The sequence below is a fragment of the Caenorhabditis briggsae genome (genome assembly GCF_000004555.2).
Source record: "Caenorhabditis briggsae complete genome, chrIII, whole genome shotgun sequence".
NCBI lineage: Eukaryota > Metazoa > Nematoda > Chromadorea > Rhabditida > Rhabditidae > Caenorhabditis > Caenorhabditis briggsae.
The window spans coordinates 7,225,446-7,247,229 of record NC_013490.2 but is presented as its reverse complement, the minus strand read 5'-3'; the positions used below and the strand labels follow the sequence as shown (position 1 = coordinate 7,247,229).

Sequence of the window (21,784 nt, the reverse complement as noted above, 5' to 3'; positions counted from 1 at the left end):
AAATTATGTAAGTCGTAGGAAGAACTGAGAAATGAGTTCCTCATTGTGGGAAGGACCAATTCGGAAAGATGGAAAAAGGATTCTAAGGAATACACAGAAAATGAGTTTAGGAACCATTTAAAGTATTCTTTGTATTTCTATAACCGTTTTAGATTACGTCGATGTTAAAACTACTGACACAATGTTTCTGATATTATGATAAACATTTTGATAATTGATCACCTTTTAATATCTCTTCCAGGAACAGAGGTAAATTGGTTCAAAGTTAAAGTTGATTAAGGAACAGGGGCTTTCCACTATTAACTTTGACCTAGTTTATCTCGGTTCCTATAAGAGATATAGCAAAGTAGTCGACTGGCAACTGCTCCATTGAAATATCAAAAAAAATTTTTAGTAGAACAATTTTTATATTTCTCATAAGAACCGAGATATATGAGCTCAAAACTGACGGTTTGGTTGGCATTCTATTAGAGTGTTACGGTATGTGATATGTCGCTATTTTTTTATATTTTTGGGAATATGCGATATATTTTTAGGGGACACCATAGCTCAAAATTTTTTGTTTTAATTGGGCGAGGTTGCTGTCCAGACCCGCATTTTCCGAAAAAATATTTTAAAAATATAACTTTTCGAAACGAAGATAACTCGTCGAATAATCTAGCTCATCGATATTCCAATACACAAAACGCCAACGCCTCCTTGACCTCCGTCCAAGCTTCACGGCTCACTGCTTCTACATGCCTGAAAACGGGGTCCCAAGGGCTTTTCCTCTTCCTTCTCCTTGTCGTTTTTTTTTCGAAATTCAAATGTATCCATTGTTTTTTTGTTCAATGAACCACGGATTTCGTTCGTGGGCTTGCTAATCCGATATTAGGTAGACACAAAAACCGAAACGAAAACATCACTGTTGGGACTAAAAAAAAACAGGATCTAATCTTGAAATTAACATCTAAATATACCGAAATGAACAACACAGATCTAATTTCATAAATAAGTACGGAATATTGAATTTTTTGGGAATTTTTGGGATTGTTGCAGTTTGTAGGGAACACAAATAAAAATAATTTTAAAAAATTGTTGTTTTACTGAAGAGCTTTAAATTGCTTAGTCTGATCCTCAAAGAAAATATGGTTTTCTTTCACTTCAAGGATCCCTGGAAAAAAAAATGGAAGGTTCCTAGCAAACTCGAAAAAGGATTAAGGGCCGCGAAAAAATTTTGGGGTCTTAAATTGAAAAAATAAAAGGCAAGAAATAAATAATTGATAGAAATCCAAAAACTTAGAAATACCATAAACACTATCAGAACTCTCCTCAAACAGTCAACTTCGAGCCCATATACCGTTTCCTGTGAAAGATATAAAAAAGTAGTTAACAAATTAAATGTTAGTTATAATATCAAAAATATTTTATTAGTTGACCATTTTTTGATATCTTTCACAGAAACCGAGAAAAATTGGCTCAATGTTGAAAATTAGGGAGCCATGCTATCACAAGTTTGAATTTACTTCCGTTTGAGGGAATTAAAGTGAAGAATAAAAATAGATCTGACACAAATTTTCAATATTACCAATTTTCCAACAAGCTCAACACAACGAATTTAGGGACCCTCGATCGCTTCCAAAAATCGCAGTCTTTCAAGGAACTCCCCCGCAGCGGAAAAAAACTGTGCTAAATAAAAACGTGAACTTACGCTGAAAAATAATTAGAATCTAAAAAAAGAAAAAATATATTTTAATGCGTGAAACAATAGAAAAAACGCCCACGTAACATCATCATTTTTCTTCTTATCTATGCCCCAGATCTGAAAAAATATTTGCTATAAAAGACAAGCGATTCCTGTAGAATCTTCATATTCTGAGCTCCAACAACTCAAGAACATCTCAAAAAATGGCTGACAAGTCCGCATACATGTCCGCTGGAGGATACGGCTCCGGATACATGGGATCCAACGCCTCGTCTTCTGGATACGCTCGCGAGGACTACGCTTCTGGAGGATCGGGTGCATCCAACAACAACAACCAAGGAGGATCCGGAGGAAGCACCAATCCAGGAGCTCAAGTCTTCAAGGCCCGTACCGATCAATCGTGCTACTTGGGCCCATAATCGTTCATTGGAATGAAGCCGAAACCGCCACCAGCCGATCGTCGTGTTCTTTATCAAAAATGTGAACTTCTTTTTTGATATAAAGATTTGTATTTGAAAAGTTTTTGTTTTTTCGTTGAAAAGTATGTCACATAGTTTGCTGTCTTCTTCGTTCTCTTAACAGTTCCAAAGTAATTTTGAGTCGGTCCGGTCTGTCACTATCCTTTTTCTGCCAAAAAAATAAACGAAAATCGTTTGAATGTTTTTCAGTTTACGGTAGTTTTATCTTTGACATTTTCCATCTGCAACTAGCTTTCCGTTGGGAAATTCGAAAGTTTTGATAAATGAGTATAATACCAATGAGTATAACAATGAGTATAATGAGTATAATACGTATAGTGATATGTGATCTCTTAAAATCGCCCACATTTACAGTATACATACAGAAAAATTTGAACAGCTTCTCGATAATACTGTTTGATACTAAAGGGCGTTGTTTGCACAGATGCCCAGTGTGTTAATTTTCGAACTTCTACAGTTGACAGTTCTTCCCCACAACGCGAATAAAAATAAAATTAAAAACTTTATAGTCCATTTGAAAACTTTATAATGGCTTTATTAATTTTTCTAGTCAGTGTTATTTTTTCTCATACTTCTGAAGTTCTAGCAACGGACCCTGTGGATGCAGATTGCAAGACTCTTTTACCTGATGGAACAGTAATTACAAATCAAATGTTATATGTATTTTTTGCTTTTAATTTTCAGTATGTTTGGTCTGAGCGTGCAACACAATGTGAAAATATATATCGAGATAAAGAATGTGAAAGGCAGTATGGGGATGGATCCATCGTATTTCCTGGTGGATCGTCTTCCCGTCCTCGAAATTGTTGGATGCTGGAAGGAACCGACGGACTTTACCAACCTGGATCGGGAGCATGGACTCCGAATGATATCGTCAAGCGAGGATCAGTTGATGTTTGCCCAAAACTTTGCGGATATTGTTGCAAAGCTACAGAATATACTTGTGAATGGACAATCCCTGCTGGATACACTCCGGAAATTGAGAAAATTTGCAAAGAAGTAACCTGGGATAAATGTCAGTCTTCCATCGCATACCGCCCGATTTATGCCAAGTATTGTCCGAATTTCTGTGGTTTTTGCCGTATCAACGGATGCATCGATGCCATTCCCAGCTGCTCTTTGGATCCATCTGTCTGCACTTCTTCACCAGCGTTCGCAAGTCAGTATTGCAAAGCTACTTGTGGATATTGTGAGCAATGTAAGGATAACCGTACAGATTGTGCAGCACTGGTTGCTGGGCAAAACTTTTGTAACACTGCGGCTATTTCGACAGTTAGGATGTATTGCGGACAGACTTGCGGAATATGTTAACTTCAATAAATAAATGTTTTAAATAAATATTTTATTGGCTAGTCAGAGTTCTTATTCATTCCAGACGACTCTAAGTTTATGTTCTCCTTGTGGTGGTCCATAATGCTCCGCCCATGCTCCTTCACAAGTGCAATTCTCGGGTGCGGGAATGTGATAGACTCCGAATTGTTGTTTCTCAGTCGGAGGTTTTGTTTGGCCACCTCTGAAAGAATTTAAAAATCAAAATTTAAAAATGTGAAAATTACTTGTAAATGAGGATCACAGTGATTGTTTGGTTATAATCGAGAATTCCAGTCGATGGTTTGATACGGAATAGATCGTTTCGAGTACATTTGACTTTGAATGCCTGTTTCATTTCACTCTGATTCGTGATTTTCAAAGTCGTCTTCTGTTCATCTTGCGATTCCGCAACGAACTTGATCTGGAAAATATTATAGGATTTTGATGGTCCCGTGATTTTTGGATTCACTTTATCACATGGTTCTGTCGCAATGAATTGTTTCTTCTCAGTCATTGGTGCAGATTTGATTTGAGAAAATTATCAAAATGAAAACCAGGCAAGTTTGAATTTCAAAAAAAGATACTGCGTGTTCACCTTTTTTTCGAATTTGGGATCACCACTTGTTGGATGTCTGTGGACATCTGACAAGAGAACCTTTTAAGCTGACTTCCTAATTTGCATAATCGGTTTTCGAAATCTGCTTGAGAAACTTCTAAAGTGCTGAAATTTCAGTTTCAGTACCAAAAATCGAGTTTTCAGTGCAAATCGACAATTTTCGAATGTGATTTTCTCCACTCCTAGGATGGTTCAGAACTTGAATTTTTTGGTTATACTTAAAATTATGTGGAATCTCATATTTCCACATTTTAATGAATTTTTTTTTGAAAAGTTTCGGAAAATTAAAAAAACTTCCTATTCTTTGGGCCAGGTTTATATGTTATAAAGAGGTTATTTCACTCTGTACAGGGTGGGAAAAAAAAGCTCAGACGACAAAACATGTTCAGCAAGAGTGCCAAGCCAATTTCAGCCAAAAATATATAGACAATCCAAAAATATATAGCGCCTGCTCAGACGACAAAACATGTTCAGCAAGAGTGCCAAGCCAATTTCTCCAATTTGATCCCCGAGAAAGGATGACCTGTCTCTAGTCAGACAACAATACGACGGGACTTTTCGTGCAAGGAAATTTTTAAGCATGTGTTCAGGTTTGTCTTAACACAATTTTGGAGGCTCTCAAAAATATTCCTTTCACGGAGAGGGACCATTTGCCGGCAGACCACCCCCGTGCCAGCATAAACGCAACCAAAAGGAATTGAACCCCGCCATGGGAAACAGAGCTGTCAAAAACAATCAACTATGATTTAATTTTGTTACAAATCTTATTGATGAAGTCCTGTTAAGATTTGAAACTGATTGGGCTACTTTCCGAGAAGTTATGACGTCCTCTTTTTGTTGCCAAACTTTTGCCCCACCCTGTATAGTCCAAATCAGCATCCTCGAAGAATCAAGGGTCGGATAGTTTCAGGTCCCTGGTTGTCCAAATTTGAAATTTTTCTAAATTTTTTGAACGATTTTCCGTCCTTTGCCAATTTTTTCTTCGGCTGGAAGATTGTTTTTCAAAACTGACCCTGAAAATTTTTTGAAAAGATAGGAAAATTATTTTCTGAAAACCGGATCCGAAACAAAAACGACAAAACTTTCTCAAAGACTACAAAAATTGAAAAAAAAGTTCACGAGTACGGTCTCTGGACACACAATCTTCTTTATTAATAAAACGCTAGAGGCGTCTGTCCGTCCTCGTGTCCGTCTGTGGACTTTTGAAAAAATTGAAAAATACATATATTTTTACGTGACCCTTTTATTTAGAAAAAGTGAGAAACGAAGCGACAAACATTTGAAAACAAATAGATTGAATCTCGCCGAAGAAGCACCAGCTTGCTGGTTTAATATAAAATCACAAAACTTAATTTGTCGTTTTTTTCTTCTTAACAAGCTTATCTGTTTCTTGTGATGTTTTTTTTTCTTTTGATCTGCGTCCACAGGTGTTTCCCACTATCTAGTTTTTCGTTTATGACATAGCTTGATCTTTTCGGTCACACAATCACTGATTCATCATGAAATTCTATCATTCCCTCTTTCTTTTACTATTATTTATTTGTATGCTTATCCACCATTCTCATGCCCAAGTTTCAGTCAACAGTATGTTCCAGTTTTTTCCTTGCTTCTTTTTCACTTGACTATTTCTAAACAGGTCCATTCGAGTTCCCAGAGGAATTGGAAGAGGAAGAAGAGGAGAAAAGTCTAGAAAAAGATATTCTCGTGATTCCGAACAGGTTTCCAAAGCGTTTGAATTGGTTCTGCAATCCAAGAAACGAAATGATGAGGGATCGACTTTGTATGGGTGAGATAGACGCATTCGCATTGGCATGTGCTGATGACTCGCCTCCCATTCAATTAGTTCCATTCTGTTTGGGATATAAGGTTTGTTGTTTTCAAGCAAAAGTTTTAGTTTTATTGCTTAATTTTGTACAAAAAAGTATGCAGATTCACACAAAAATGAAGAAAAAACGAAAAAAAAAACCGCATCGAAAAAGCAAAGTGATATCCGGTGGCCGTGGGTAAGTTTTCTAGTTCCCGACCAGCGCGCGAAATGTTCGTAGTAGATATTTTGATGGTTTTTTTTCGTCCTCTGGTTTTCCCCTGAAATTTTTTTCCTAAAAATTCTGCAAAAAATATTTTGTATTAATGAAAACATCGATAAGAAACTGTTGGAAATCAGGAAAAAAACCCCTTGAAAAAAATTTGAAAGCAAAATTATCGCGCACTGGCTGGGGACTAGAAAACTCACTAACGGCCACCGGACACCACTTCGCTTTTTCGATGCGGGTTTCTTATTTTCGGATTTTTAAGAAACTTTTTTTCCGTATTTTTTTGTGAATCTACATACTTTTTGTACAAAATGAAGCAATGGAAAAGAAAAATATACACCAGCTCTAAAAGCAAAATCAGAAATACAGTATTAATTAACACAAGTTTATTTAGTTCACTTTTTTGGTTACACTCTTCACAGCACTTTTCGAAACACTCTTTGGTTCACTTTGCTTTCCTGACGTCTTCTGATTCTTTGAGACACTTTCCGTTGTTTGTGATGTTCCTGTCGATGAAGAAGCCATCCCACTTTTCGTTTTTTCACCTTTTCCTGTAGTTTTCGGACGGGTTGGAGCCTGTTCTTTTTTCGGTCGTTTTTCAATCCAATCTGGTTTCCATGGAGAGGTCTTATTGTTCTTGTTGAAGCCATCACGAAGAATCGCAGTTAGTTGAGAGTACGGTTTTTCAATTGAGCTGTCAACAACGATTTGAGCGATTGGAAGTATTTGAGGAGGGAGTTTTGAGCAATTTTTCTCGAAAAATTTGCTCAAGTTTTCCCAGAATGCGTTTTTGGCAGCTAGAGTTTCATCCTCTTCAACTTTATTTTTCCAAGGAAGAACGATGAAACTGAAATACGAACCTTGAACTCAATTTAAAAAAAAACTCACAGATCTAAAAACAAGTAAAACCAACTCTCGATGTCCATTGCAATCGTTGCCTTCATCGGTTTTTGGGTCGCCACATGTCCGTATCTCGAAATATATGGAATGGTTAGAGCATCTGGAGGCGAAAGAATTTTAGATTTTCCAACCGGACAACTATCTCCAAGATCCGAGAGAACCCAAGCTTTGATGTTTCCTATTGCTAACAATAGGTTCGTCGGTTTAACATCTCGATGAATAATCGAAAGATCGTGACATTCTTTAATGCCTATCAGTGCCTCTTGTCCAATGTAAAATGCGTCGACCCATGGCATTTTATGACCGATTTCTTGTCTGATTTTCTCCAGATTTGCATCCAATGCTGGCATCAGAAAGTAGGGTGTTCCACCAGCAGTCCCATGTGAAATAATTGGAACTATATGAGTTGGTCTATTTTTTTCTCTGTCTTGGAGATACTTTAAAACTTTGATTTCGTGTTCCATCCTGGCCGATGCGTACATTCTACGACTCGTTTTCAATATCATTGAATCCAGTAGCTCTTCACCATTTCTGACATAATCAAATATTAAGAGTGACTAATTATATTAATTACAAACTTGCTATCCTCGTTCTTTCGTATAACTATGTAGACAGATCCAAATCGACCGTATGCATAGAGCGATTTGATTTCCACTTCGCCATTTGAACCGAGCATTAAAGAATCATTACTGAAAAAAGAGATTTTCTCAAATTTCCGGAATCAATCTCGGTTTACGTTTTACAAGTATCTCCTAGCTGAATATCAATCCCATCTCTCAGTTCGCCCTTTTTCAATAGATGCGTATCTAATGTTTTGAGCTCCCCGGGGTCTAGTTTCGAATCGGGACCAATCAAGTCAGGACGTTCTGATTGAAGAACTCTCAGAAGAAAGTTTTTCGGGTCTGGCTTGTTGTGGATGACTTGTCCATTAAGCTGGAACTGAGCACAATTTATGTTTGAACAACTGAAAATTCTTTAATCTTACCTCTTCAGTGATCTTCTGATCGGGTCTACTACAACGACTACTCGGAGTGTTGTGATCAGAAGGAGAACCAGGATTGTTTGGACTCTTGATATTACTTCTCGCCTTTTTGCTCTTTCCTTTACTCTTCCCTCTACTCTTTTCGCTTTTCTCACTTTTCCTACTCTTATTGCTCTTCTTGCTCTTCTTGCTCTTCTCCTTTTTTTTATCTTCCCCTGGTTCAACTGGACTTGTTGCCGAGTTACTCGATTGACTCGTCTCTTTACTAGTTCTTTTTTTCTTGCCGAAAACATTTCTCAGTTTATCAATCAACACACACGGACACATTTTAGTGCTGTAAATTCGATTATAGGCCATTTCAAAGTATGGGAAGGAGAAACTCACTATATTTGATGAAAATTTAGGAATGCTTATCAACGAGTAACGAGAAAAATTGAAGATATATTACTATTAGTTCCGTTCTTTTCTGAATCTATACTTGAAAAAAACGTGTTCACCACAACCAAAACTCAAAAAGATATAATTTTTTTCAGACTTGAAAACGGGCTGTGACATAGTTTCCTTTAGGAATGAATGATAATTTTTTTAAGGTAACTGAATTAATTCAGTTAACCTAAAAATATCATGGATCATGAATTAGATATGATAGAACTTGATACATATTACAAATTGAAACTACTTAGGTAACTTTATATTTTCTTTGAACAAAGTACCAGACGATACGAGCCAAAAGAACAGGCAGTATCCAGCCCATCCCAGATCAGCCACATCATAGCTTATCACTTTGTTCATTGAAAAGATAAAGTTACCCAACAGTATAATTTTGTAGTACTTGTCGAGTTCTACCATACCTGTTTTAGTTGGTCAAAAATATTGATTCTTAGAAAACTATGGCCGAGACAGCCAACGCTTCTCATTAAATTTGATTTCTTCCAGCATCAATGTGCAAATGCTAACTATCCATCAGAAGATTGGTGTGAGAAGGAATACAATCATTATAAGAGGTTCTGTACACATTGTGAAAAGAATCCTTGTATTTCATTTACTCATGATATTGATTGCTACTGTGAACCCTATGATAATATTTGGCGTCGTTATGGATATGAAACTGCTCGATGGTGTCAAAAGTACGAGTTGACGTGCGATGAGAAAACGAGAAGAGATAAAGGAAACGAACTGATTCAATTGATGCAGGACAGGATTAAAGGTGTGCTATGAGAGTTTTTAACTCAACGAATTTTAAATTTTCCAGTGCATTATCGTTGTCTCCATCTATACAATCTTCCCCAAGTCATCTGCGATCCGTTTTCGACTAGATTTGACTGGTACAGATGTATGAAGGTATATCTATTTTTCTTGAAACTTTTAAATCTTTACAAGTTCAGTTCCTTTTCGACTGTGAATTAATATCCGACTGGGACGATGACGATTATGATGATGCTGGTGTTATCACTGATGAGAAGCCTGGAAAGTCTTCACCCTCACTTCCTCCAATATCTAAAGTATCGCACATAAATCAAAAGAATCTTAAACTTCATTTTCTTCATTTCCAGCCCAAATCTTCCCTTCCGGAACCATCGATTTCTGATCAAGCTGAAACTCTTCTAAAGGGTGGACTTTCGTCACAACAACTCAAAGAAAATGCGGCGATCCGGGAAAAGGAGAAACAATTGGAAGCAGTGCTCAAGAAACCATGAGAGAAACGATTTTGAGTTGTACAAGATGAATAATAAGTATGAGTTGTACAAGATGAATAATAAACATTAAAAATTAAGATTCAAAATCAAAAATTACTTATGTCTGCAAAATTTCAAAATGATATCTGAAAAAGTACCCGAGTTATGGACCCTTTTCGAAAAATCATCCTTTTGCGACCGTTGCATATTTATAGGTCCATTTCAACATTTGTGCCCATAATACAAAAACTAAAGACTGGGGTGTCCATCAGCAGTAGTCATTAATGTCATTAATGTGTTATATGACATCAATTTGGTACGGTCTGGGATGTTCTGAGTGGTCAGGGCCAACCCTGGTCGGACCAGGGCCAACTCGGGCCGGGCTGAGATTTAGCAAGTATGCCTGCTACTTGCACTTCCACAATTCGTTGAGATTTCGGAACAAGAATAGCGTCATTCATTATTTGATGACAACGTGGTTGTTTTTCAATAGCCAACTGAATTCCCATTGCCTCGATATTATCAAAACCCAGGATCACATTATCTCTTGAAAACTTGGCAACGCAGAACCTGAACTTTTGCTCCGAATCTGATCATTCGGCACCGATCGCATTCCTGAGCACTCCGCCGGTTCTGTACTTTCTGCAAGGTAAAAAACTCACTCCACGCGTTCTCCATCAAATTTCGACCCGGAGAGATAGCTAGCCATAGTAGAACTTTGGTTTTTCCAGATCGGAACCACGTTAAATGGACCAGCTGATGCGAGGGAGGGGATTCTCTCACGACGAAAGAAACGACGAAATCTCACTGGGAAAGGGTCTTACTATGATGGAATCGACGACGGAAACGGATGACGTCATTCTTGAACACTTTTTGATATTCCCCGAAGTTTATACGACAAGGGAGCATCTTGAGATATCCCTCCAAAAAGAAAGCACACCCCACTAGGAGACTGTATCCACCGAACGTAGCCTGAATTTGAGAATTCGAAACATTTGATTTTTGCAAAAAATCTTTTCAGATGTTGATATATTCAATGTGGACGGATATTTAACCTTTTGTGATGATTTGCGCAAGGATCCAGACCACATCTCAAAAAGGAACGGGGTGGAGGAAACCCCTTGTGTGATGCGCTTTCTCTTCAGAGGGATATCTCAAAATGACAATTCTCCCTTGTCGTATAAACTTCGGGGATTATCAAAAATTGCTCTAGGATCACCTTCTCCGATTTCGTCGTCGATTCCATCATTGTAAGATTCTTTCCCAGTGAGAGGCATGGTTCCAACCCCTTTTGCTTGGTTCCAACCCCTTTTCAGATTCTGAAATTTGGCAGCCATAAGTAATTTTTGATTCTGAATCTGAGTTTTCAATACCTAATATGAAGACGTTGACGGTTCTCCCGTGGCAGTCGAAAAATAGGGTGGACATATAAACTTGCAACGCACTGTATTTTTTGATTTCAGAGAAACATCTGAATTGTTTGTTTATTAGTGTTTCCTGGTTTATGAATGTTGTGATTTCGGAATTTTCGAAATATCGAAATGTCTACAAATCATCTGAAAATTTCACCAGTAGTTGAGCACTTGATACACAGATTTGTGTGATGATCTGAAAGTGTTACGAAAAGTTCCCCTGGCGGTCGCTTAAGCTCTTAGAAAAAATTACCGTATATTTAATTGTCACTATATTTGAGATAGATCGCAATTTTGAATTTTTTTGTCTCGTTCAGCTCACTCGATTTAAGATAACGCAGACTCAAACTTAGAAACAGCTCATGGACGTTCCTCTCAACTTTATTTTCCTAAATTTTCAAATCATTCCAATCCTGTAGCTATAAATATAAATGTTTATATTCTAGCAATCAACACATGACCCTCTTCTAATTTCGTTCTTCACTATCTATCCATTTTCTGCAATAAAAGGGGTTATCTACGGTGTCTAATCATTATTTTTCTTAGATCCCTTCTCCTTTTTTCATCTTCTCTTTGAACGACAATCGACCATTTTCTCCTTTGATTGAGTACAGCCCAGAGTGCAGAAAGGACCGGTTCCTTCTGATTGGCCGACACCTCCTTTTGTATCAGGCGTCAATTCATTTTCTGTTCCTATATTTGGATATCAAAAGGTGTGAATTCAGAGGCAAGACAATGGACAAATGACGTGTCAAGAGTAGAGTTTTCTACTACAACACCTACAGCATCCGGTTCGTTTGGAGGGATCAAATTTAGGGAAACTGTAGAAGGTTAACTTTACAGGTGAAATATTATACAAACTGATTCTTGTAGCGATCAGTTAGCTTTTCAACGGGTTCGTTACAGGTGTTTCTATAATAAGAATATCAACTTGCATACGAATCAGTTCTTCAAGCACTCCGAAATGATCCGAATACGGGCTACCTTGTCGTTATTTCCTTGAAAACGACACGTTACTGATTAAATATGGTCCGCATGCGCTAACTATTTCAATTATGATGGAACATGGGAAAGCCAAGAACATTATACCATCAGAAAGTATCACATCCTCTGAAAAATAATTATAGAGAAAGTGTGTCACAGTTAGAAGCTTGTGAACATATCTAATGTAGATTTTCTGAGAAATTAAAATATTCTTGCACCAAGCAAACTAAAACACATACCATACTGCCAAATATTTAAATTGAACTTTGAAAAAAAAATACCTTTTACAGAAACCGAGATAAGTTTGATCAAGATTAAAGATAAGGAGGCTCTTCTATTACAGGTTTTAGGGTATATCATACCGGATGTAAAAGTGCTTTGTTTTTTTGAAACTCAAAACAAATGCAAGATCGATATCCACAGCAACTCAAAAAAAATACTCTGAAAAGCTCCAAAAGCCTTAAATAAAGTCTTTTTCATTCAACAAATCATGAATTCAGTTTTCAAGAAACGACTTCCAGTAAACCCTTACAACCAAGATGGCAAAAACCAGTGATTTAATTTTCGATACATATAACGTAGTAAGTACCCAATTAGTACCCAAATACCAAATATTTGCCCAGAAGAAAAATCACATCGTCACCTAAAATCCATCAAAATAACACTTTTTCCGGTTCTCTTTGTTTTCTGAATTCCATCCGAACATTGGTAGAGAAGTTTCAGAAAAATGAAGTCGTCAACAAGAGTTTAAATTTCATATATCAGTGACTTATCAACTCATTGGAACCAAGAACAACCTTGAGAGTTACGGTAGTTTCCTCTCTTTGTCCATTTCTTCGCAAGAGCGGATGTTTGTAATGTAACGGAGGTGTGTTCAAGGTAAAATAATATGTTAACAAAGAGAATGTTCTCCTCGATACAGTATCTTGAGAATTCAATAATAACAAAGATAAAGCTCGATTGAGAGTAATGTGATGAATTTTAGAAAGTTTCATAAAACTAAAAGAAAAAGTGATCGAATGGAGCAGGCTCTGATCGGATTAATTAGTTCTACATAGCTTGAATCAAAAATGATGCATAGGCATTTGATTCAACCCTGGTATTTCAGTCGAAGGAAATTATCAAAATTCTGCTCAGCCATAGAAAAGTAATGAAAAACTTTTTGGGTGCTATCGTTTCACTGTTATTATCAAGTTTAAAAATATTGGAATTCTCGTCGGAAGTACTTAAATTTTTCATAGAAATATATAAAATTAGATTTGAAAAAAGAAGCACCCAAAAACTATTGATAGCTTTTCACAGGAAAATTGGAGTACCAGCACACTATCCATATTTTACAGTTTACCTCTACATCTGGGATGTGCGGAACTCAAATTCTCGGAATGAAACTCCAAACATCCTGAAAATAGTGGCGCTATAAGAGTTATGTATATCCAAATACCGGAAGGAAATCCCGATTTTAGATCGAGAGGGAACAGTTTTTCAGCAACTTCTTTTTGTCTTTCGATTTTTGATTCCAAAAATTCTGAATTTCGCATAAAAATCGGGATTTTCCGGAATTCCGAAATTCCGAAGATTGTGTTTCAGGTCATTTCGAACTTTCCAAAATTTTGAAAAGAAAATAGTTTCGCACACTGCTATATCGCAACCGCTTCGTAAACTGTAAATACTGGAGAATTATCAAAATCCTAAGAAAAGTTGTAGCGAAATATTATATTAGAAGAAAAAAATTCGTCATTTTGCATTGAACGGCTTAAGCTCTACTTGCTGAATTCAACCTTGAGTCTTTGAATAACCAGCTAAAAAAAATAAATGATTTTGAAAATTGCTTAAGAATTTGAAAAGGATGCTAATTTTTCATTTCATTCGGAATATTCTATTTGGACAGAAAGAACCAATTACCGTAAACACTCTGAGCATCCACTTTGAGCTCAAATATAAAGGATACCCTCGGGGACCAACTAAAAAAATATTGTGAACATTATAATAATTGTTTTGTCAGTGGACTACTTCTTGATATCTTCAAAACTCTTTGTCAGGTCGAAAGCTATTTTTTCCATCGGTAAGTATACTGTAACTGTTTGCAAATTTCATTCGAACCCAAAAGATAAGATTCCAATGAGAAGAATGAAAATAAATCAGTCATCAAATAGACACATCCGCTCTACCCAAAATAGAAAAAAGAAGAGAAGTGATTGGTCAATCGTCTCTTCGTTTTCATCTCTCAACTCTTCTATGATCGAAACTTGATGTTTCGACGTCACCAAACCACAACAACCCGTTAAAAGTTTTTCGAATCGGAAGAAGAGGGATGATCGTCCAACGACTAGTGTCTTCTCCTCTCTTCGTATCACTTGGTCAGTGCAAAATTCATGTGAAAAAAAGCGGACAGGCTAGAGAGAGAAAAGCGAGAAAATTTATCGTTTTTCGGATAGGGAAGTCACTATCAACATGATTCCTTTGGCGATTTTCGCTTTGTCGACGTTGAAAGTTTGGATAGAATCAGATTTGGAAAAAGGCTGGCACTCGGATATCCGCCTGTTATTCTTCTGTTTTCAGATAGAAATGAAAAATGGAGAAGAGAATAAAAAAACTAGAACGATTTTGTGACGACAACAGAACAGTTTGTTATCGTTTGGTTACTAGGCGGATCAGAGGATAACACATGGTTTCCAGTATGGGTGTTCCAAATTTAATAATATAATGAAAGACTGAATGAAAAAGAAGAGAATTATCGTTGGATTTTAAAAATTCAAATATTTATCAAGTCTCTTAAAGCATGTAAGTTTGGGGGCAAATAAGCCATAATTAATTATCATCAAATTTCGAATTTTCATTTTCCAAGACCATCGTAATGGACCAATTCCCAGAACAAATCAATCCCAAAATTCTCAGACTTGTTTTTTTTTAATTGGAAAAATAACCATGTAATTTGCTAGAGAAACATGAGCCTTGTCAGCTCGTTAAACTTTCGAGAAAGAAAGTTAAAATTTCAGTTTAAATTCGAAAACATTTTTCAAATATGATTTTTTTTCTGATGGAACACATTCTGAAAATCGAAAAATTCGAAAAAAATTTAATTAAAGTTTGTAATTTTTCTCGATATCTGATGGATTGCATCAGAAAAAGCATACTTGAAAATTTTGAAATCTTTTTTGTAGTCTGAAATTTATTCATTCACCTGTACTACCACGGTTTCAAAATAACTGGTTTCGAAGCGTCGCGGTTTCAAATGTCGAAAATTCGCAGTTTCGCAATTTCGGAATCCTTCGGAATTTCGGAATCAACATTGCGAAAAATTGATAAACAGATTTCGAAAATCCTTGGAATCGGGTTAAAATCTCAAAGTAGATTTTCAAAGTGCAAAATGTAATTCAAAAGTTATCACAACTTCATATATATATCCTATAGGATCCTATGGGATACGGTATTTAAAAGAACCCCCGTACGGGCAACCAATGTGGCCAAATGTCTCAAATGACCTATAACCTTGAAAAAACTAACGCCTTCATGACCGAAACATGCAAATTTAAACAATCATCCAAAAAAAATTATGCATAGATAGAGGAGGAAACGAAGGGTGGAATCTCGACGTGAATATTGAAGCCATCGTCACTTCTTCAGTTCTTCATCTTTCCAATGGAGCCTCCAGAGAATTATACAAAAATGTGCCTAAATAGCGTTCAAATTCCAGAAACCCAGACATTTTTGATCTTTCAACGTTCAGCAATAAACGACAAATCACATCGAGGTCATCGATGAAGTTGAGAGAAAAAGAGAATTAGACCAAAAAGGGATAGAATCGGCCGGAAGCTCCGCCCACTTTAAAGGCTCATACATGACCTCTTTGTCTCGGACATTGCAATCATCTCCGATGCCACCAGCCCGCCTACCGTACCTTACTTTCAAGTACCGCCCATAACTCTGATCATATATAAAATCACGATCAAACATTCCAACCATCATCATCATCCAACTTCTTTCTGTGTTTCAACACTCGCTTGGCTGAAAATGACCTCAATTCGTCCGATGGAACTCGAGAAGACTCCATATACTCATGAAGAGCCTCTCACTTGTGGTGGAAAAGTGAAGAGATGGTGCAAAAAGTATCTCTTGGAAGGTTAGTTTTAAATTTACTTATTTTTTAACAAAACATCATTTCAGGTCAGCATCTCGATGAGGATCAGGCTTACAAACTCACCAATCTTCCTGAGAATCCAACCTTCGGAGATTTTATATTCATTAAATACAGAAAATTCGTTGCCATGCTCATCCCATTCCTTCTGATCCATGTAAGTTTTAACAATTCGATAGCATCTTTACTAATTTAGACAATTTGAGACTGTTTGGTGGTCCGCTGCAATTCGCCACAACCTCTTCCAATACTATCATGACTACTGGCACATGCCAGTTACCATGGCACTTGGATCATTCGTCGGTGGAATGACTTCTGAAGGATCTGGAGCTGTTGCCTTCCCAGTCATGACACTTGCTCTCCACATCAAACCAGAAATTGCCAGAGATTTCTCTTTGATGATTCAGTCGATTGGAATGACTTCTGCTCTCGTTTGCGTCCTTTTCATGAGAGTCAAATTTGAACATCGTGCTGTCATCATCGGATGTCTTGGAGCAGTTCCAGGATTTATTGTTGGAGTCCATTGGATTGACCCACTCTTCTCCGGACCACAAAAGAAAATGCTCTTCGTCTCGATCTGGACCGCTTTTGCTTTCGCTTTGGGAATCCTAAACGCTCAAAAGAAGAGATCCACATTCCGCGAGATTCCAGAATTCTGTGCCTGGAAAGGATGGGTTCTCTTCTTCACTGGAATTATTGGAGGAATCTTTGACGCTTTCGCAGGATCTGGAATTGACATCTGCATCTTCTCCGTCATTACTCTTCTTTTCCGTGTCACTGAGAAGACTGCCACTCCAACAACCGTCGTCTTGAAAGGAACTATTGCCGTTTTTGGATTCTACTACAGAGCGGTTATGATGGGAGACATTGACATTATGGCATGGAGATATTTCGCAGTTTCCGTTCCAGTTTCTGCTGCAACTGGACCAATTGGATCATTCTTGGGATCCCATCTTCATCGTCAAGTCGTAGCTGGATTCGTCTACGTTCTTGAGGCAATTGCTCTCGTTGGATTCCTTTTCACAAGACCAGCATGGCAATTGATTGCTGTTGGAGGTGAGTGAATATCATTTTTTAAAATGTGTTCATGTTTTTATTATCTCATTTCCAGGTTGCATCATTCTCGGAGGATTCGTTTTCTTCTCTGCTCTCTCCAAAGCTGGATCCATTCTCATGAACCGCATCGAGGCTCGTCAACAAAAAGAAGCTCAGAAAAACGGAATCACATCAGCTTATTAAACGTTTCCCTTCCCTTTTAGTTATCATCCTTTGACAAACCATTTGACATCAACGGGTTTTCTTCCTTTGACCATTTTCTCTTTTTTTTTGTGTTTAGATATTTCATTTTCTCTCTAGGTGGACATTTTTTGTGATCTCTGAATACAGTATTTCTAAATAAAAAGTGTGAAAAATAATGGTTCCGAAATATCTTTTTCGCAAAATCACAAAAAATTAAATAATAGTTTTGACGAATACATTTTGACCGTCAGCAATTTACAGAATACAATTTATGAGTACTTTTGAAGTTTTCGAAACTTTCTAAAGACACATTTCTTCAAAATGACGCATTAAGAATCAGGAAAAACAGCAGATTGAAACAAAACTCAACGGTTTGTATTTTTGAATCTTTGATCAGATAATTCACATAATCTGCCGACATCGCCGACATCCTTTTTTTGAGTAATCTGTTTCGCTCAGCGTCATTTTTTGAATCGGTACATTTATGTACATAAAAGTTTCAAATGATGTTTTCTGAGGTTTGTGATTGGGAAAACTTAAAATATTTCCATAGATCCAAGTGTCCTAATTGAGAAAATCTTAATTTTCATCAGCGGAGTTGCCTTTAAATTTTAAAAATTCTGGGTTTTCCAGTTATATTTTTAAAGATTTTCAGTTTCTGAATGAACAAAGTACTACTCAGATGTACAATTTGTATCAGTAAGGAATATCTGATAAGAAATAAACTTGAATAGTTAAATTTTGAAAACAATGTAATTTTTTTCGTTTTTTTTTTTGGGTCGGTTACTGAAAAAAGTTTGGTGAAATACTTTTCGGATATTAAAACCAAAAATCGAGAAATATCGAAAGCTGAAGATATTTCGAAAATACGTTTTTATAATACTCTCAAATAATTCTTATTACATCCCAGGATTCCAGTCAAAAATCGAAAACTTTTTTGCGGTCTTTCTTTCAAAACTTCCAAAAAAAAATGTTTTTTCGGGGCCTAAGACTAAAAACATGATTGTTCCAAAAAATATTTAGTAATTATCAACTGGTAGCCTTTTAAACTCGTTTTTTTTTCTCTGGAAATTCTTAATGTTAGTTTCATAACTTCAATTTAGTAAGGAAGTATTCCAATTTTCGAGAGTTAAATTTTCTTTTCATTTACTCCTGCAATAGTTTTATAAACGTCACAGATTTAGAAAAAGTATTCTCGATGAGATCCAATAACGTTTTATCAGGTTCAAATAGTGTCTCCATCGGAGATACTGATCAAATCAAAATAAAAAGAATCAAAAAATGACTTTTCATCTCCTAAAAATAGCCATTTTCTCTCTTTCTGTCGACCGAGAATTCATTCAAATCTAGCCGGGTTTCGTCGTTTATCAATTTGAAAAACACTGTGACAATCATGGAAACTCAGACGATTGGTCTTTCAACTTTCATCGTTCAACGACAAATTCATTTTGTTATCATTTCCGTTTGTGTCTATTCACAGTTTCCTTTAGGAGAGTATAAAAAGAAAGGGGTCAGTTCATAGTCATTCTTGAAATATGGTTCAGCTGTATTCAGAAAATGTGAAAAGTACTGTAATGAATCAAAAACCAACGGATAGCAAGATGCCAGCAGGACAGACTATAAAAATTTGGTGCAAAAAGTATTTATTAGAAGGTGAGTGATGTGTGAAATACTGAGAGAATCCTCCTTTTTTAGGACAATCTCTGGATGCTGAGCAGGCAGAAAAAGTCGAACAATTACCAGAAAATCCTACGATTAACGATTTAGTATTTATAAAGTACCGAAAATGGATAGCCATGTTGTTACCGATGACTTTTATTCATGTGAGTTTTTTTTTCTGAATTTTCACACCTAAAGAATAATGGTTAAAAATGGTTAAAAGCCAATCCGCATAATCTAGAAAGAATTATCTTCTCTAGTCGGTTACTTTGGTCCTTAGGATTATTTTTGGTCCTTAGATTTTTATTTGGTCCTTAGAATTATTCTCTATGAAAAATGGTTTTAAGATAATTTGGTGGTCCATTGCAATTCGATATGATTTGTTTCAATACTATCTAGAATACTGGCATATGCCAGTTGTCATGATTCTCGGCTCAATCATTGGTGGAATGACTTCTGAAGGAGCTGGAGCTGTTGCCTTTCCTGTAATGACTCTTGCCCTTCACATTGATCCAACAATTGCTAGAGATTTTGCGCTGATGATGCAGAGTATAGGTGTAGTATTCCAGGATAAAAACTTCAAAGTATCTTATTTCCAGGGATGACTTCTGCTCTTGTTTGTGTTCTTTTCATGAGGGTGAAATTTGAAACTCGAGCAGTAATATTGGGATGTCTTGGGGCAGTTCCTGGTTTTGTCATTGGTGTTCACTGGATTGATCCAATTTTCAATGGACCACAAAAGAAAATGCTTTTTGTCTCTATTTGGACGGCATTTGCATTGTCTCTCGGAATCCTGAACGCCCAAAAGAAGAGACCCACATTCCGCGAGATTCCAGAATTTTGTGCCTGGAAAGGATGGGTTCTCTTCTTCACTGGAATTATTGGAGGAATCTTCGACGCTTTCGCAGGATCTGGAATTGACATCTGCATCTTCTCCGTCATTACTCTCCTTTTCCGTGTCACTGAGAAGACTGCCACTCCAACAACCGTCGTCTTGAAGGGAACTATTGCCGTTTTTGGATTCTACTACAGAGCGGTTATGATGGGAGACATTGACATTATGGCATGGAGATATTTTTCCGTTACTGTTCCAATTTCTGCTTGTGGCGGACCTATTGGATCATTTTTAGGATCTCATTTACATCGGCAGTTAATTGCGAGTTTTGTATATATTCTGGAAGCAATTGCTTTGTTAGGATTCTTGTTTACAAAACCTGGTTGGCAATTGATGACTGTTGGAGGTGAGTGCAATTTTTTATTAGAGCGTGTTTATCGACAGTTGCAACATATCCTAGTAGTCTTATAGCAAAAAATGTGATGATCGTCCTCCTTCTCTGAAATATTTAGTTATTTTTCTTCATATCTTTTTTTATTTCGAGCTGAACTGTTAACCGATTAAATTTGCTGTGCAAGAAATTTAATTGGAGGATAGTCTGAGAATCAGCCTAAAAAAGACATAGGTCGCCAAAGTCCGATAAGTTTCGTTTTGAGAGGAAAAAATTGTTTCCTGTGTCCCGCAAAAAACTTCGATTTTATTTCTGTTTCTGGAAACTCTATTTTTCTAACTATATGACCCATATCTTTTTGCAAATTAACTTTCAAACTACCGTAAAACCTGTAATGGAAAATCGAGATAAATTGGTTCGAAAAAAAGAGATAAATTGGTTCGAAAAAAATAGATAAACTGGTTCGAAGTTAAAAGTTAGGACACCTTGTATCGCAGGTTTGACGGTGTTCTCTCCTTCAAGGTAAACGGGGTCCTTGGAAATTAATACACTTTTTTTTCATAATGATTGTTTTTTTAGCTGTTATCATAATCGGATGTTTCGTATTTTTCTCCATTGTTTCGAAATTTGGATCGATTCTTCTTGAACGACTGGATCCACAAGAAGCAAAAGAAAAGGAGCTACGGAAGTTGGAAGAGCAGAAAACAGAAACGGGTCAACAATAAAATGTGTACACATTATGATAATAAACTTTTTGGCTGACTTCTTCTTTTCTCTTCTTCCCTATTCTCTCATCGGGAACGTCGTGCTCGTTTCTATGGTAACCCTTTTCGAAGAACGGGAAAAGAAAATATCGACTTCTCCTTTTTCTTTTTTTCTCTTTCCTCTCCTTACTTTCAAGCTGGTTTTTTTTCTTTTCCTTTCTTCGGTTTTCGGTGGATGTTGCGCACCAAATTGAGCAACACCGGACCATTTTTTATTACCAGCCGCCTTCAGTTCGGAAATTTATGCGTATCGGTACCCTTTCCTGTATAATCCCGTTTCTATTAACCGGATTAGACCAAGAATCGAGACAGACGGAAAATCGTCAAAAGAGGATCGAGTTGCGCAATTTTTCTAGGGAAAACATGCTTCTAGTGTTATGTACAGGATATTTTTATGTATGGAAAAAGTGATATTTCATATTTGCCGGCTTACTAAAAATTCAAGCAAAATCAGATACAGTATTATACTGGCACAAAAAATCGGAACTGTGGAAAAACGACAACTACCGTAACCTAAAAATGTTTTTCCGTATTTATTTTCTCGTTTTCCACTGGTTTTCGCCGAGTTTTCTGTTATTTTTCCCCCAAAAAATCGGAAAATAAAAATAATTTTAGGTTACGGTAGTTGTCGTTGGTGAGCCTTCCGCCACGGCCACCGGCGTTTCTCTTCCACAGTTCCGATTT

At 36.7% G+C, this 21,784-nt stretch overlaps 7 protein-coding genes across 7 annotated transcripts; 5 read left to right on the top strand and 2 right to left on the bottom strand.

Annotated features, from left to right (window-relative positions):
* Positions 1 to 1,887: 1,887 nt before the first annotated feature.
* On the top strand, positions 1,888 to 2,103 carry Cbr-nspd-9 (the record flags this gene model as incomplete). Its single annotated transcript, XM_002641988.1, has 1 exon — positions 1,888 to 2,103. The coding sequence occupies one exon, from the start codon at positions 1,888 to 1,890 to the stop codon at positions 2,101 to 2,103; it is 216 nt and encodes a 71-aa protein (XP_002642034.1).
* A 588-nt stretch (positions 2,104 to 2,691) lies between these two features.
* On the top strand, positions 2,692 to 3,474 carry CBG17971 (the record flags this gene model as incomplete). Its single annotated transcript, XM_002641989.1, has 2 exons — positions 2,692 to 2,799; positions 2,848 to 3,474. The coding sequence occupies 2 exons, from the start codon at positions 2,692 to 2,694 to the stop codon at positions 3,472 to 3,474; spliced, it is 735 nt and encodes a 244-aa protein (XP_002642035.1).
* Positions 3,475 to 3,525: 51 nt separating this feature from the next.
* CBG17972 lies at positions 3,526 to 3,988 on the bottom strand (the record flags this gene model as incomplete). Its single annotated transcript, XM_002641990.1, has 3 exons — positions 3,526 to 3,676; positions 3,720 to 3,895; positions 3,944 to 3,988. 3 exons carry the CDS (start codon positions 3,986 to 3,988, stop codon positions 3,526 to 3,528), a joined length of 372 nt encoding a protein of 123 aa, XP_002642036.1.
* Positions 3,989 to 6,513: 2,525 nt separating this feature from the next.
* Positions 6,514 to 8,332, bottom strand: CBG17973 (the record flags this gene model as incomplete). The annotated part of the gene is made up of 5 exons (XM_002641991.1): positions 6,514 to 6,970; positions 7,012 to 7,554; positions 7,602 to 7,712; positions 7,760 to 7,956; positions 8,009 to 8,332. The coding sequence occupies 5 exons, from the start codon at positions 8,330 to 8,332 to the stop codon at positions 6,514 to 6,516; spliced, it is 1,632 nt and encodes a 543-aa protein (XP_002642037.1).
* A 242-nt stretch (positions 8,333 to 8,574) lies between these two features.
* On the top strand, positions 8,575 to 9,702 carry CBG17974 (the record flags this gene model as incomplete). Its single annotated transcript, XM_002641992.1, has 5 exons — positions 8,575 to 8,595; positions 8,942 to 9,212; positions 9,258 to 9,346; positions 9,391 to 9,507; positions 9,559 to 9,702. 5 exons carry the CDS (start codon positions 8,575 to 8,577, stop codon positions 9,700 to 9,702), a joined length of 642 nt encoding a protein of 213 aa, XP_002642038.1.
* Positions 9,703 to 16,088: 6,386 nt separating this feature from the next.
* CBG17976 lies at positions 16,089 to 17,451 on the top strand (the record flags this gene model as incomplete). The annotated part of the gene is made up of 4 exons (XM_002641993.1): positions 16,089 to 16,197; positions 16,242 to 16,369; positions 16,419 to 17,268; positions 17,324 to 17,451. 4 exons carry the CDS (start codon positions 16,089 to 16,091, stop codon positions 17,449 to 17,451), a joined length of 1,215 nt encoding a protein of 404 aa, XP_002642039.1.
* A 1,535-nt stretch (positions 17,452 to 18,986) lies between these two features.
* Positions 18,987 to 21,061, top strand: CBG17977 (the record flags this gene model as incomplete). The annotated part of the gene is given in 6 exon segments (XM_045243972.1): positions 18,987 to 19,104; positions 19,147 to 19,274; positions 19,458 to 19,654; positions 19,666 to 19,670; positions 19,710 to 20,351; positions 20,916 to 21,061. The coding sequence occupies 6 exon segments, from the start codon at positions 18,987 to 18,989 to the stop codon at positions 21,059 to 21,061; spliced, it is 1,236 nt and encodes a 411-aa protein (XP_045096356.1).
* Between the last annotated feature and the right edge of the window lie 723 nt (positions 21,062 to 21,784).